Genomic DNA, 14935 nt, shown 5'->3' with positions numbered 1-14935 from the left:
AACCGTAACAAAAATCTCTGCGGAATATTAGCCTATATAGCAGGGTGTCACAAAAGAAGTCATTACATTACAAAAATAACTTGGTAATAACTCATCTAGAGTTTGCGAAAAACTATTATAATTGCCAAATAATAAAGTGGTCATGGAAGAGGTAGAACTAAGTGTTCTGAAAATATCTCTGTGTCCATTGAAGCATGACAGTTATTATTAATATTACTTGTGTTTATTTTGGTAAAAATATTTTTCATATTGTTTCACTTTAGAAATAAAACTTTGAAAACAGAGAACAGAGAGTACAAATTTTCGATGTAAATTTTGTAATACAGTGTATTATAAGTGTTTTAGTGGTCTCGATGCTTTTTTAAGGAGCATCGTGTTTTCCTTTCTTTCGGCATAATTGTGGTGGTTAAGGAGGGGAAAGTCCTCCCAAAATCCTCCAGCACTGCAGCACACAGAGGTACATGGGCTGTTCTCATACGGGTGCCCTGCTGTCAACCACTGTGACTTCAAAGCTCGCTGATAGAGGAACTCCAGCTGCTCCCCGGCCCAGCTGGGACTGCTCTCGGCCCAGCTTCAGCATCCGTGTGACCTCCCCAGTGGGACGGGGTTTTTTTTTTGATAACATAAGCACATACTGTAAATTTTTCATTATAACATTTCTCCTGACTCCCACAGCCGGTTCCTTCTTGGTTTCTCTTCAGTAGTCGGGTCTGTTTTAGTTTTGTCAAAGTGCAAACGGTGACTTGAGCCCATTATTCTAGTAAAACAGTTGGAAAAAAGAGAAGTGATTCGGAATATCACTGTATCAGTCTGGCATGGCCATGGAGAGAGGGAAAGCCAGGACATTTTTACTGGATGGAAATTGTCAGGGAGGAATTGACCAGAACAGCAGCTCTCTATGTAGAGCGCTCTATGCACTCTTCATCACTTCGCCGTAGCATGTTACGCAGGTGGGCTTATTTCATCCGTTTACATAAACAGAAATCACAAATATTTATCCTGGAGTACAAATAATTCCCAAATTGTATTTTATCCGCTGCTTCAATAATATCTTCCCATTGGATAATTGCCTCAGAGAATACATTAACAATGTTAACGTCATGGTATTGTGGGCAAGGATTAATCTCGTTTTCAGACAACACAAACATACAAATTATATTTTTCCATGATTTCTTAACACTTTGCAAGACGGTCCTCTTGTTTCCATTAGATTAACCTTATTTGCAGGCTCATTTAAATCCCAAACACATGCTGTCTCAGCCACAAATTAATAACACATCCCACGCTCCAGGTAAAAGTGTGGTTATTGCTACTAAATATAATTTTTGTTTGTTGTGTTATGGGGCCAGCAGCAGTTTAAATCTAAGCTCTTGTACGTCGTAAAGTGGGGGGAAGATGGTGCAATTACATCCAGACCTGCAAACCCAGCAAACTGAATGTGCTGAAATCAGAAAACATTTATCCTTGTTTCGGTGCCCATTAATAACAATGGCCATTTCTTCCCCCTCTGTTTCCAGCCTTTGGACTTCGAGACCAAAAGATTCTACAACCTAACCATGGTGGCTACCAACATACGTGCCGATTCGGTTACGGGTGGGCCGTACATGGACCAGGCCACAGTGAAAGTTGTCGTTGAAGATGCAGATGAACCCCCGATTTTCACCAAGCCAGCATATATCTTCGATGTGCACGAAAACGCCGCGATCAACACGGTTATAGGATCAGTCACCGCAAGGGACCAGGATGCTCCGCACAGCCAAGTCAGGTAAGGACATCATTTTTATCACCTTGACAGTTGTGCCTCTGCTTTGCTAAAGAGGCCCAGAACGTCCTCATTAGATCAAGAGTAGATCAAACTTCAAGCTTCCACATCAATCTAATATGCGAGCGCTCTTTCGCAAATGCATCCCAGCAGCCATTAAAAGCCGCTGATGAAATTGCCTGTAGAGGTGCATTTGCATTCAAACTAAATGGAGCTCTCACCTCCGCAGAATTGGTTGTACTGGGAGATAGGGAGGTCGATGCCACAAAAAGATTCCTCTCACTGATGTATTTCACTTCTGTGACTTCCCTACTTGAAAAATTACAAGGGCACCTTGAGTATAGGTTATACAGCCAATTTCTCGCAGTCCAACCAGCATTCCAGTAATTCTCTAGTGACTCGCCATGTTTCGGGGACAACACTCAACAGGTTGTGTAATTACATAGGGAACTGGGAGAAGGGGAGAAATCGGAGATTGGGTTTCAGCGGCGCAATGGAGTTTATATTAAGTGAGCGTTCCCTTGTGTGTGTTATATTTATTTATTCAAAAAGCTCCAGTGACCATGTCCTCAAGACTTAGTGTCTTTCTTGTGCACAAGAGCTGTTCCACATACTGCAAGTAGCAAGCTATGTAAACTCTGTGCAGCAGACATTACATTTACATTTCATTACACTTATGCATGTGGCAGACACTTTTTTACAAAGTGACTTAGTGCTTTTAGCTCCAGCAGTATGCATTTGATCAATTCATGTGTTCCCTTGAAACCAAACCTATAAGCATTGATAACTTTTGGTTATTTGTTGTTGTTGTTACAGATTATGGATCATAGTCAGAGGTTTGATTGCTGGCATGTTATAGTCATTTAAACATACCTGAGCAGACGGCTGTTCGTTTATACTGAACACAGATCAAGATCGCAGTCCGGGTTGCGAGCCTTTGCTTGTCTCAAGGTGGAACACATTTTCATTTGTTGTTTTAGTCTTCGCCTTCTTGGGCCGAAATGAATTTTCCTTCTTGCTGTCAATTGCATTTGTGCACCTGTTGTTCTGACATTTTGCCTCTTCGTAACGAAACATTGTATTATTGGGATGATGAATTACTTTTATACTGGGGCCGTCCAGTAGATTGTGTTAGGTACAACATGACAACGTACACTTAAGCATTAAAAGATGAATTATCTTTTCTAATGTGATCAAAGGATTTTTTGTTGTTTGATTTGTTTGGACACGATAGCATCCTTAAATGAATTTCAAACCCTAAAGTGGGAAAGTCGCATGTCTTTCCGTAAGGAGCAGGAGAGTTAAAGTATTTAAAGGTAAAAGCCACTTTGTAAATAGGAAACAGATAAAAGATGACTGACTCTATCTACCAAGCGGCCCAAGTTGAATTTCAGAGAAATAAGATAACCGTACCTCGGCACAAATGACAAGATTTCTGCTTGAATACGGCTAATTGTCACATCAATGGCATAGGCAATCAAGGTGAAATAGGGGATGCATGTAAAAAAATATATGGGGTAATTGTGGCTCTGGTAAAAATGAAATGTCAGTTTTAATCACAACCGAACTCACCGAAACATTGTTCAACATCGGCCTGACCTCTTAGACCACCACTCTCCTTACACCACATCTCTCTCACTGCCTCTCCCTCATTCATTTTCGTTTTTTTTCTAGCAACAGCCCCAAAGCTATAGTAGTGCATTGAACCATATAACATTCCAGGTAAATGTCTCCCTAAAACATCTTGCAGAATTTCTCTTGTTATTGTGAACTTGACATGCATCAAGTGGTACCAAGCTGTGTCCAAGTTCAAATTAGGCCTGTTAGGAGTATTGTCTATCTGTCAAAAGAAGTGGGTGTAATCAGTGGGGATCTTTTAACCTTCTCTGACAGATTTCCCTCTGGCTCCAGCTGTTGTCTTGAAATCTGATGTCTAACATATGCTAATACATGGCAACTGCTCTTGATAGAATTTGATTTATATGATTGTGCACTTTACCTATAGAAAAGTTTTTCATTTGACTTCATTACTGTGGCACATTTAAAGAGTTCTGTCAACTGGAAACCATCATGTACAGTAGCATAAATCTGTTACCGTGAAGTTCTCTTAATTACTCTATTACCAAACATAATGACTACAGGCTTAGAGAACATGCGTGGTGTTGTTATTTAGAAGATCAAATTACATGTATTTTTCGATTAGATACAAACATTAATATAAACATATTCTTTCAAATGAGATCACTTTATTATTTTTAGAAAATAGTTGTCAAGCTGTTTTTTATCTTTATTGTGCCGAATTAATCAGTGAACAACGTGTTCTTAATATTAAATTGTTTTATGGAAGGGCTTGTAATTACACACTGGGATTGTGTTTGCTGTTGTAATTATATTAAGGTTAAAAATGTGGTTTGTAAAAAAGAAAGAGGGTTAAAGAAGCCTTGTTTGAATTATTTTGTTCATCATGCATGAACTGTAACAACACATCATTAATTATATTTTCCTCTATAGATTTCTTACAAAACATATTTGGTCTTTTAAATTTCTTTACACCTTTAAACACAACACACATGCTATTCTATGGAATACTGAATAACAAATTACATTTTTTACCCCCACCCCCCACTGATAAAAAAGTGTTCCCCACTGTAACTTTGTCAGTTTGATTGACACATAGCAGAACATTTCAGGGTCTGTCTCTCTGTGGTACGTGAAGCTGTCAGATATTGACTGAAATCTACTCAGCCTCCTGGAGACTGTTCCCAGGTGGGAATGCTGTCTGGATGCCTGCGTTGCATCAGAGCTCCTCCTGGACCTCCACCTTTATTCTCAGGATCTTTATCATGGCTAAACATTTTTCTCACATTCGCAATCCAGGGCACACATTCTTTTTTCATTGTAAATCTTTATTTTTTTTGCTCCAGGAGATGCGTTTATGCATTGGGACCTTCTCAACAATTTTGATCTGATATCTGTTTTTTTTTAGGCAGGACATTACATTGATAATTCAGAGATTAGTCATTTAGAGGTACATCTGAACCGAGATAAATGCAAATAATTTACATATTTCTGTCAAATTTGTCAACCATGACAAAACAGGTTATGTAAAGTAAAAAATGTCAGTTTATTTAATGTGATGTACAGTAGTACAGTGTATTTATACTAATGCATTCTATGCTGTAGATACTGTAAGTAACCTTCACCTGTAGAAAATGGAAAAAAATGATGTACTGAGGTCTGTTTCTTGTTTTCTCCCTGTTTTCCTTCTGCAGGTATTTTATTGACAGGCACACAGATTTGGAGAGGCAGTTTAACATTAATGTTGATGATGGGAAGATCACATTAGCTAAACCTCTAGATAGAGAGACGGAAATGTGGCACAATATCACAGTGACAGCCACTGAAGTCAGTAAGTAACATTTTTCCTTTTTTCCTTTTTTCTTTATCTTGTTCAGATAACAACCTCAAAGAGATGTATTACAATAAAACACTAAGATATCTCTAAAAACATGTACAGAGGCACATCAGACCGATTAGACCAATCACATTTGGCATCAGTTTTAATTATGTAAAAGAATTTGCGATGCAGAAGCAAATGTTGATATGTATATTCAGCATTTCAAAGGGTACTTGGGTATAAACTTCAAATGAACCGTGACAAAAAGAAAACCTCATTTTACACCCCAGGTTTTAATTTAGCCGTCAATAGATTTTAAGGTGGTGAAGTTTTACTTAATGCAAAAACTGAACGCACAGAGATTTTCCTGAGTTAAATAGCTTAGCAGTCCATTTGTGGACATCTAATGAGTATTTTGTACTCGCGGCAGAGCTGTTTGCTGTACATAATAGATAAAAGAACATCTGTTGACTGGATAAAGAACTTATTAAACAGAAGCTGTGGACCAGAAATAAATACTACACAAGCTATCCATAAACCAGGAGATTCATTTTGATTGGCATGTAGAGCTACATTATTCTGATGCTGGAGCCAAAAATGTTTCCCCGGAGGAGAAAGAACCCTGACGTTGTTGTATACAATTAGCATAAGATGTCTTTGAGCTCAAAGAATAGAGTAAACTGAATTTTTAAGGGCTCCTCACATCGCAACATTTTATATTAAACTAAGCATGTAAAACGGTAATGTTTCTCAGCAGTTCAACATGTTGACCAAAACTGGATTTTTGGTTACAATTCAGAGCTGATGCCTTCGATAAAAATAAACACAATTTGAATAGAAATTTAAGTACAACTGTATGGATTACAGCGTGAGCATGATTTAAGTTATTTAAAATGATATATTAATAAAAGAAAGCCTGAAGAACATGTACACCTCTTTACTCTTGCAAAATGTTAAAATATATATACTACACTAGTATGCCCTGAAATGACCTGTAAGCACTGTTACCATGTCATGTGCTAATGCCAAGCGACTAGATAATTGCTTTAAAAGTAAGTGGTTGCAACCCTAATTAAATACAATCATTTACAGGGGTCCTCAAAAGGGACTGTAAATTACTGCCAATGAATAATTCCAATGCAGAGTTAATCTAATTAAATTGCCCTTTATTGTCTTCTAGACTTCAGCTGCCACCGTTTTATTAATATTAATTTTTTTAACCTTCATGTATTAAACATGCACCTGTACGGGGAATTTCAAAAGCACCATGAATGTATTTTTTTTCTTCGCCGTAATCCTGTTTTGCATACTTGATAACGTGTAAAGCTCAGATGGATGCAGCGTCTCATCTGTCTCACCATCAACCCAGAGGATGAGAGAGAGAAATGGGCGTGAGGCAGAGAGAGAAGGCAAAAATAACTGGGTCATTGTATTACCTGGGATTTGCAACCGCTCACTTCTATGTTTGGACATCATACTTGTGTTTTCAGTGGTTTAACAGCTCGTCTCTTCTCTTTTCATATTAGGAAACCACAGCCAGATTTCCAGAGCCATAGTGGCGATCAAAGTGCTGGACATAAACGACAATGCCCCCGAGTTTGCGACCGAGTATGAAGCTTTCCTTTGTGAGAATGGCAAACCTGGACAGGTAAGAGAGCATCAATCAGACTTGCTTGTAACATCTCCCTCTCACACCTCTTCTGTAACGATCGGCCATGGTAAATTATAGCCTATTGATTTTAGAGAGAGAGAGGAAGTAGGAGTCACCTGGGTGGCCTTTTTGACTTTCTCTCTCTGCAGAAAATGAAAAATCAGATCCATTCAGAGCCGGTCAGAGCCAGCAACACTTTAACCAACATGCTGTGACTTAAAGGTGCTGTGTGTAATTTGCAATATTATAGTTATAGTTTATAATATAAACTATGTCTATAGAGGCCTTACATAATGAAGTGTAATGTTTATTTTACCTTAGAATGAGCTATTTCTATTAACATACACCGCGGGTCCCCTTGCGTGTGAATCCTTATCCTCCAGCTGCAACATACAGTAGTCAGTGAGAACGCTCTCCACCTATGTGGTGAGAAGAATGACCGGGATGACAGGGTCCTGCTTTTACCCAAACGCTTAATCAAAAAGATAAAGAACTTGTCTTACAAAAGGATGGCAGATATATGGATGGACTTGGCACAGAGAAGTGGGCCGCCAATGACAGCGCCCCATATCTTCGGGTCTCTACTTTTATGAGTGAATGGGAGAGATTTTTCATTCTGTGTTGGTTGCTGTCAGTGTGTGGCCCCATATGATGTCAAAAGTGGAGTAATGTATGACTTAGGCCCTTAAATGTCCACCAACCCATCTCTGTGTGTCTGTGTCCACAGGTGATTCAAACCATCAGTGCTGTGGACAAAGACAATCCTTCCCAGGGACACACATTCCACTACCGCCTGGAGACACTCAACAATCCCAATTTCACCATCAAAAACAATTTAGGTAAGAAGAACATACGCGCGTGAAAGAGAGTGGGGGAAAACAGAGCAAGCGAGACATCTGCAAGCTCAAACATTTTGTGTCGAACGCGAGCATGTTCGTGCGTTTAAATGGGAAATCTGCCGGAATTAGTGTACCCAAAAGTTAACAGATGCACAATTGTCTGGACATCAGCTATTTTTTACTCCCCAGTGCATTGTGAAACAAAGCAAATGAACAGAATCCGAAGCCACTTTCAGGGAGAGTTAGCGATGCTATACTCAATGTAGGGTGACTTACTCAAGGCTGAGGCTGCGCAGCAGATGGTTTTAAATTTGTTTGCTAAACATACTTATATTCTCTTTCATTGTATCATATAACCTACTCGACCTTCCTCTCCAGTCTGAGCTCCTGCTGTTCTTGCTGCACAACCAAGTATTGCACTATGCTTTCGAAGACTTAAGGGAGAACTGTATTGATCTAGTTCCATTTGGCATGTGGTCTTATGGATGACCGTTGAAGGAGTTGTTGTTTTGGCTGCTCACCAAAAGGAGGAAACGTGATATTTTTGAACCAGACAGATCAGACGTTACATCAAAAGAAGTCTGCCTTCCTAGGGACAGACATGTGTTGAGTTAATATGAAAGTAAGCGAGAGTGAGAAAAGGAAAGGAATTGTATATTCCCCTCTATTTTTAAAGTATATTGAGTGGAGTTCCAGAAAATAACAATATGACTATGAAGAAGTATTATTATATATAATAATAGTAATGACGATAATAAGTATCATTTATAACAACAACAATAATAATAATAATAATGACAGTAATAATAATGATAATAATAACTATTAGAATTATTATTAAATATATTTAAATAAGTATTAATATCATTAATAATTATTATTATAATCATTATTTTTTTTATTTTTAGTCATATTACACATAATAATATATACAATAAAATAATAACACATTTCTTTGTAATATAAACGTATTACTAATATAAATCTAATTAATTTGCTTTAATCTTATCTCATTTTTCCAGTTGTTTTGATGCTTTACTGTATTGGATTATCAGATAAACCTGATTATCTATTTTGACAAAACTTACTCCTTTATGACTAATGTTACAGAGAACAAAGAATCCAGAGAGATGATTGCTATTACAAAAATGAGGATGGGTTTCAAGGAGAAAAGAAAGATGAAACAACAGTGATAGGAAAATCACTGAACAATGGACCATTCAGACAAAGACAGACCTTGAGGACTGTAAGATGAAGCAGACAGGCGGAATGTCATTAGTGACAATCTGAGATATCTTGAAAGGCAGCGTGTATTGTTGGTCAGCCTGAGTGAGTTCAGGTTAAAGATGGCCACTCCATCACACAGACGGGAGAAAGCTCTGTAAGGACACGGAGCTTTGATGCACAGCCTGAGGTGTCTGGTGCACTGAGGCCTCTTTCTCATCTCTCCTGTTGCGTGTGTATGTGTGCCTCCATGTGTGTCTGAATGCGGTTGGCATCAAAACTTGTGCCCGGATTTGACAGCATGTCCGAAACTGTGGTTTAACCTATGGCACTTTTCACAGTATACATTCACTAGTGAGACACGTGTGAGATACATATAAATCTAAACTTCTGCCTCTTTATTTGTGTTTCCCTTAGTCCGCATTCAATTTACCCAAATTCAGGTTATTGTACATGTCTCAAATTAATGTTCCAGCTCCATACTCTTAATGTATTTTAACAGATGCATTTTATTTCTGCTGAGCAATGTTAGGACATACATGTGAGACTAACTATGCAGTGGCTATTAGACAGATTCTTTGAAATCCCTGAACCTCAGGAGCAAAGCTGAGGAGGTTTGTTTGTGATGATAACTGTAATTACAGTGGCTGGTGATGTGAAGAGGCCATGGTGAACCGAGAACTGCCAGGTCCACTTCAGTTATCTTGACCCAAAAGAGAAGATTTATGCATCAGGGCGTTTTGCCCTAAAATAAGGATGGAACACAACTTAATAGCTGCCCTATACTGTCAAAACCCCTGATGTTTTACATCAATGTTTTCCAGCATTACAGCGTCATCATACAGCCACACTAAAGTAAGAAATGTGTTCACTTCATTTCAAATGAGTTCATTTCAAATGTGTATCACATAATGGAGATCATTTACCATTATCTTTATAATTATCAAAACTGCTATTGTTACAATCGATACTGTGGGTGAAAAACAGACACGGCAGACTGAAGCAATTTGTCAATAGAATCAGTTGTTTTAAAGCTGCTTTTAGTTTGATGTTAGATTGATTGGCAGAGAGGTTTAATGAGAGGAAAATAGGAGAGTGTTTTATTCTGGAAACAGAAAATACGACTGAGAATGATTAAAGATTACAGCTGAAGAAAATCTGCCTTGGCCTAAAGTCTTAATGTGTATATCATTTACACAAATTGAAAAAAGTTATGTCTATTATATAAAAAAGATTAATTTGAAAGATGAAATACATTAAAATAAACTTACTGCAGTAAAAACGTGATAATAATATTTTTATTAAGGAGCTTTGGAAACAAGCTTAAGTGCTCTCTGGGGTATAAATTCACTGTTTTAGATAATATTAAATATCTCTTTATATATAAATATCTATTTATATATATACATATATATGGGCCATTCTACATAATTCGTACAAACTGCTGTCCCACATAAAAATTATTTTTTTAAAAAGCATTCAAGTATTCAAATCTTAGTTGTTTACTAAGATCCTTCTATCATCTTTCGAAACCCACAATAATATTTAAAATATCAGTAAGTTTAATATATCAACCCAGTCTCACGGGGAATTTGTGAAATTGTCACGAAATGTAATCTATTAATTTGTGTTAAAAAAATTAACTCTTTTTTTCGTGTCACCAGCACGACAATTTTTCAATACACAGACCGCGTGTGTATGTACATTTATATATTTCTAACCTGCTATCAAAAGAAGTCACCTTCATCAAACCTACGAATGAACACTGCATATTAGCAAATACTCTTTGGTGAAATGGGACACATTAGTTCATTAGACAATGTTCTTCGCACGTAATGACACTTACATGAGAAAAAAGGAATTTAATTACATTGATAAATCAGCTCACAGCATTCACTGATAATTGCTTTGCGATCTCAGGGAAACAAAAAGAAAGCCATATTTACATTTTTCATTAGCATGTGTTATGAGCGGAAATTAAATTCTGACCCTCTTCAGTTTACCAATATTTGTTCCAGTGAGCTCCGTGATGTCCTTTCATTTCATAGTTTGAAATTATGAACTTCATTTTGTGCATCTTGATGACGGCAATGCATAAACATATACATTACGATTTCCGCAGTTGCTCTCAGGACTCTATTAAGTGATAAAAAAGCCTTTTCCATAACTCAGTTGTTCTGTCTGAGGTATTATCTAAACCTTCACCCAATAGCTGATTCTATTTGCTCTAACCTGAAACAGAATTGAGAAAATATAACAGAAAAGGAAATCTTTTAAAAGGACATTTTACAGTGAATGAGCTAAAGGAGTTTTTTGCCAGAGTGGAGAAGTAAAAAATAAACTTTGGGTAGGGGTCATATAATGAAATGACAACTTCTGACCTTCTGTAGCTCTTTACAGTATAAATGAAGAGCTCTCTATGAAGGGTTCTGACTCCCTGACACTTCTTCAATACCCGTTTACCTCTGCTGAACCGTCTCTTTGATACTGACAGCAAGGATTAAGTTTATCTTCACATTTAACTGATGTGAACGCTTCTGGAAATCTAGGTGCTGTGTTTGTATATGTGTAAATAAGGCTAACATTTATATTCCTAATTGTCTTTGATTTCACACAATAAGCCCATGTTTATCTCTCTCCAGATAACTCGATCAGTGTTCTTGCCAAGCACGATTCCTTTCGGCGACAGAAACAGGAGACGTACCTCCTGCCCATCGTAGTGACTGACGACGGAGAGCCTCCGATGAGCAGCACAAACACTTTGACCATCCGAGTGTGTGGCTGCAGCCGGGAAGGGATTGTGCAGTCATGTAATGTCGAGGCTTTTGTTCTACCCATTGGTCTCAGCATGGGAGCCCTGATTGCTATTCTAGCTTGCATAATACTTTTACTGGGTAGGTCATTTTAACTGCTGCTTTTGGAACTTACTAATTTATTCATATGAATTTCATTTTGTGATTTGAATCTGAAATAAAGGGGTGTTTCGTTTTCTGAAAGAATAAATCTGATGGTTAGACAAAGCCATTAAGAACTGAGCAAAGTATTTTTTGCTTTGCAGTTATCGTGGTTTTATTTGTGACATTGAGACGACACAAGAACGAGCCTCTCATCATCAAAGACGATGAGGATGTGAGGGAGAACATCATCCGTTACGATGACGAGGGAGGTGGAGAGGAAGACACAGAGGCCTTTGACATCGCCACGCTGCAGAACCCAGATGGCATCAACGGCTATCTGCCCAGAAAGGACATCAAGCCTGACCTGCAGTTCATGCCCAGGCAGGGTCAGCACTCCGGTCCGAATGGAGTAGATGTGGATGAATTCATCAACGTACGGCTTCACGAGGCGGACAATGACCCCACGGCACCACCGTACGACTCCATCCAGATCTACGGCTACGAGGGCAGGGGATCCATCGCGGGCTCTCTGAGTTCCCTTGAAACGGCATCCTCAGACTCGGACCAGAACTATGACTACCTTAGAGAGTGGGGGCCGCGCTTCAGAAGACTGGGAGAGCTCTATTCCGTGGGTGAGAGTGACAAAGAGACTTGACCTCAAAGCCCCACGGACCTCTTGCTTTCGTCCACTCAACTTGTGTATTACGCTACGGGAATTACCAGATGTTAGACACTGCTGTTTAAAGGGGGCGGGGGGCTTTTTTAAATTCTTAGAGAGACCCAATAGCATTAGTCATCTACCACATCAGAGTGCATTGTAATGTCAGAACTTAACAGTGTCTATAGTAGGAGGTCAATGAATCTTGTGGAGTATGATTTTAGATTACTGTCATTGAGTGTCTAGCAGTATTTTGGGGTATTTGTCGTACACTGTGACCACCAGAGGCATCAGAACCTTGATTCTTGGTAGTCGCTTGAAAAGAAAGGAGGGAGACTTTCGGACAAGTTGTAGTCCAGCGTGGCTGCACAGAAGAGAAGAACTGCAAAGGCCTCAGAATGACGCCACTCCCCAGCGAAAACAGATCTCTTGCAGCCAGTCAGATAAAAGAAGATTTCAAAAAGAAAGCAAACTAAATAGCAATACATGGTCTACATTACTAATGAATGTATGTGTGGTTTAATGAAAACAAATCAGACTGGCTTTAGGATCTGCCTGCTGACTTAACATTTGACCCTTTGATACTACGTGGCTGGATTTATTGAGTAATCTGGAAAAGCCTCGTGGCTCGCTTTATACAACCCTTTGTATTCACTTGCTTTAAGTGTGGTTCACACTCGAAGATTATTAGACTGTGTGAGGCGGAGTCGAGGACAAGAGAATTGTGAAAACAATGAGGCCTTCGTTTTACAAAAGCAAGCATTAAATACTGTTGTATTCAAATGTTTTTTGGAACATTGATGGTGTTTCTTCATTAATGTATATGTTTTATATAAATATATAAATATTCATCGCCAGTTGTCTGTTTTGTGCTGCAGGTATGAGTATATTTGTATTTTTTATTTATTTATTTATTTTGGTATACTTGTTATTTTATGATGAACTTTTTTAAGTTAAGGTTTTCTCTCTCCAGCTTTGTTTCATTCTGCCGCATCAGTCATTGTGACGCAAAAGCTGTACTGAATCTTCTCTATGGAAATTTACACAGATTAAATACATTTAAAACACAGCGCTCCATTACCATACGGAACTGTGACGAACAGAGAGGATGTGTTCTTGACCAGGAATGAGAAGTCAATATTTTATTGACACTGTGTGTGTGTGTATATATTCACATACTGTATTCATTGAAACCAGTGATCATTTTAAGCACAATAGCTCGCAGGATTTAGTTCATGTTTATATTTGAGATCTTTGACGTTTTTCAAATCCAAAACACGTCATAGCGAAATCCATAAAAGGAATACAGAAACAGACATGCGCAATGTGCTGCACTGTATGATATTAGAGCAACAAAACAAATCAAAACTAAAAAAAATAAAAGCTGTACATAGAGTCTTTGCTGATTCTCTTAGCTTTCTTTGGAGTGAAGGTTTGTCTATGCACGTTAGCTATTGCACATGGGGATCTAGACAGCACTAAGGCTACGTGCATACTATGTTTGTACTGGTGCGATATATGGCAATTCTCTTTGAATGGATGGTAGCCCATATATAAAATAGTATTTCACGCCAATCATATTTTCTACTGTGCTTTAATGCTCATACACTTGTATGTTTAATTAGCTACTCTCTGTATTGTAATCGAAGATATCCATGTATTGTTTCCTACTTTGTGAAATATATTTTTATAAATACTTGTGGCTGTAACTTTCCTTAAACACAGGAATTTGGGAAGTCGGTATATATTCTGTTTTCATGTTTTTTTTCCCCCATTTCACACAAACCACATGAGTAGTTTAAAAGGATGATGAATATTGCGCTGAACTGAATTAAGCTTGACCAAAATGTATCTTTATCACTTCTACCAGTGGCTGATCTTTTTATGACTGTCATCACGTCACGATTTACAGCTCATATACAGAAACGTTGCTGTACTGTCAGACTGGAATCCTTTGTGAGAGATGCTGATAGAGTTTTAATTATCTGTCCCCCACAGTGTTTTCCAACAAAGTGGAGGCTTACGTGCCATAATCCTCTCTCCCTCCCCCCCCCCCCCCCCCACCCCCCCCCCCCTTTGAAATATTTGAATATATGCTCAATCCTATCTGATATTACAGGCTTTTCATGAATAACAAAAGCTTGTGATCTTGTCAGTTACTGTGCTAAAGTGGATTTATCATTTGCCACATAAAAAAAAACAGCGAGACACACACACACACACACACACACACACACATTCATACAGTATGTACACTGTTTGTTTGTATATGGGTTTTGTTTATATTTTTCTTTTTTGCTCAAGGTTAACATTACAAGCAAACTAAATAATACAATGTTGCTGCAGTTCAATGTCCATAGAGAGCTGTATAAACAACAGCGCTGTGCAAAATTCACAATTTCAGAATTTAATTCAATTAAATGAATGAATTTGAAATGTGAATTGACTCCACCCTACAGGATGTTGAATTGAATCTGATTTGGAATTACAGGAAGTGGAATTGAATT

At 38.1% G+C, this 14935-nt stretch overlaps 1 protein-coding gene across 1 annotated transcript in view; it reads left to right on the top strand.

Moving 5' to 3' along the window:
* Positions 1-14443, top strand: part of cdh8 (cadherin 8) — a 73337-nt gene extending 58894 nt beyond the window's left edge. Inside the window, exons 7-12 of the mRNA XM_057334585.1 lie at positions 1518-1765; positions 5035-5171; positions 6686-6807; positions 7538-7649; positions 11516-11767; positions 11932-14443. Coding sequence (XP_057190568.1) covers positions 1518-1765; positions 5035-5171; positions 6686-6807; positions 7538-7649; positions 11516-11767; positions 11932-12425 — 1365 coding nt within the window. The 3' untranslated portion in view covers positions 12426-14443. The remainder of the gene's footprint in view (positions 1-1517; positions 1766-5034; positions 5172-6685; positions 6808-7537; positions 7650-11515; positions 11768-11931) is intronic.
* The last annotated feature ends 492 nt before the right edge of the window (positions 14444-14935 follow it).

This window comes from Triplophysa rosa, linkage group LG1, assembly GCF_024868665.1.
Source record: "Triplophysa rosa linkage group LG1, Trosa_1v2, whole genome shotgun sequence".
Taxonomy (NCBI): domain Eukaryota; kingdom Metazoa; phylum Chordata; class Actinopteri; order Cypriniformes; family Nemacheilidae; genus Triplophysa; species Triplophysa rosa.
The sequence above is the reverse complement of the archived record's forward strand: the minus strand, read 5'-3'. Positions and strand labels throughout refer to the sequence as shown.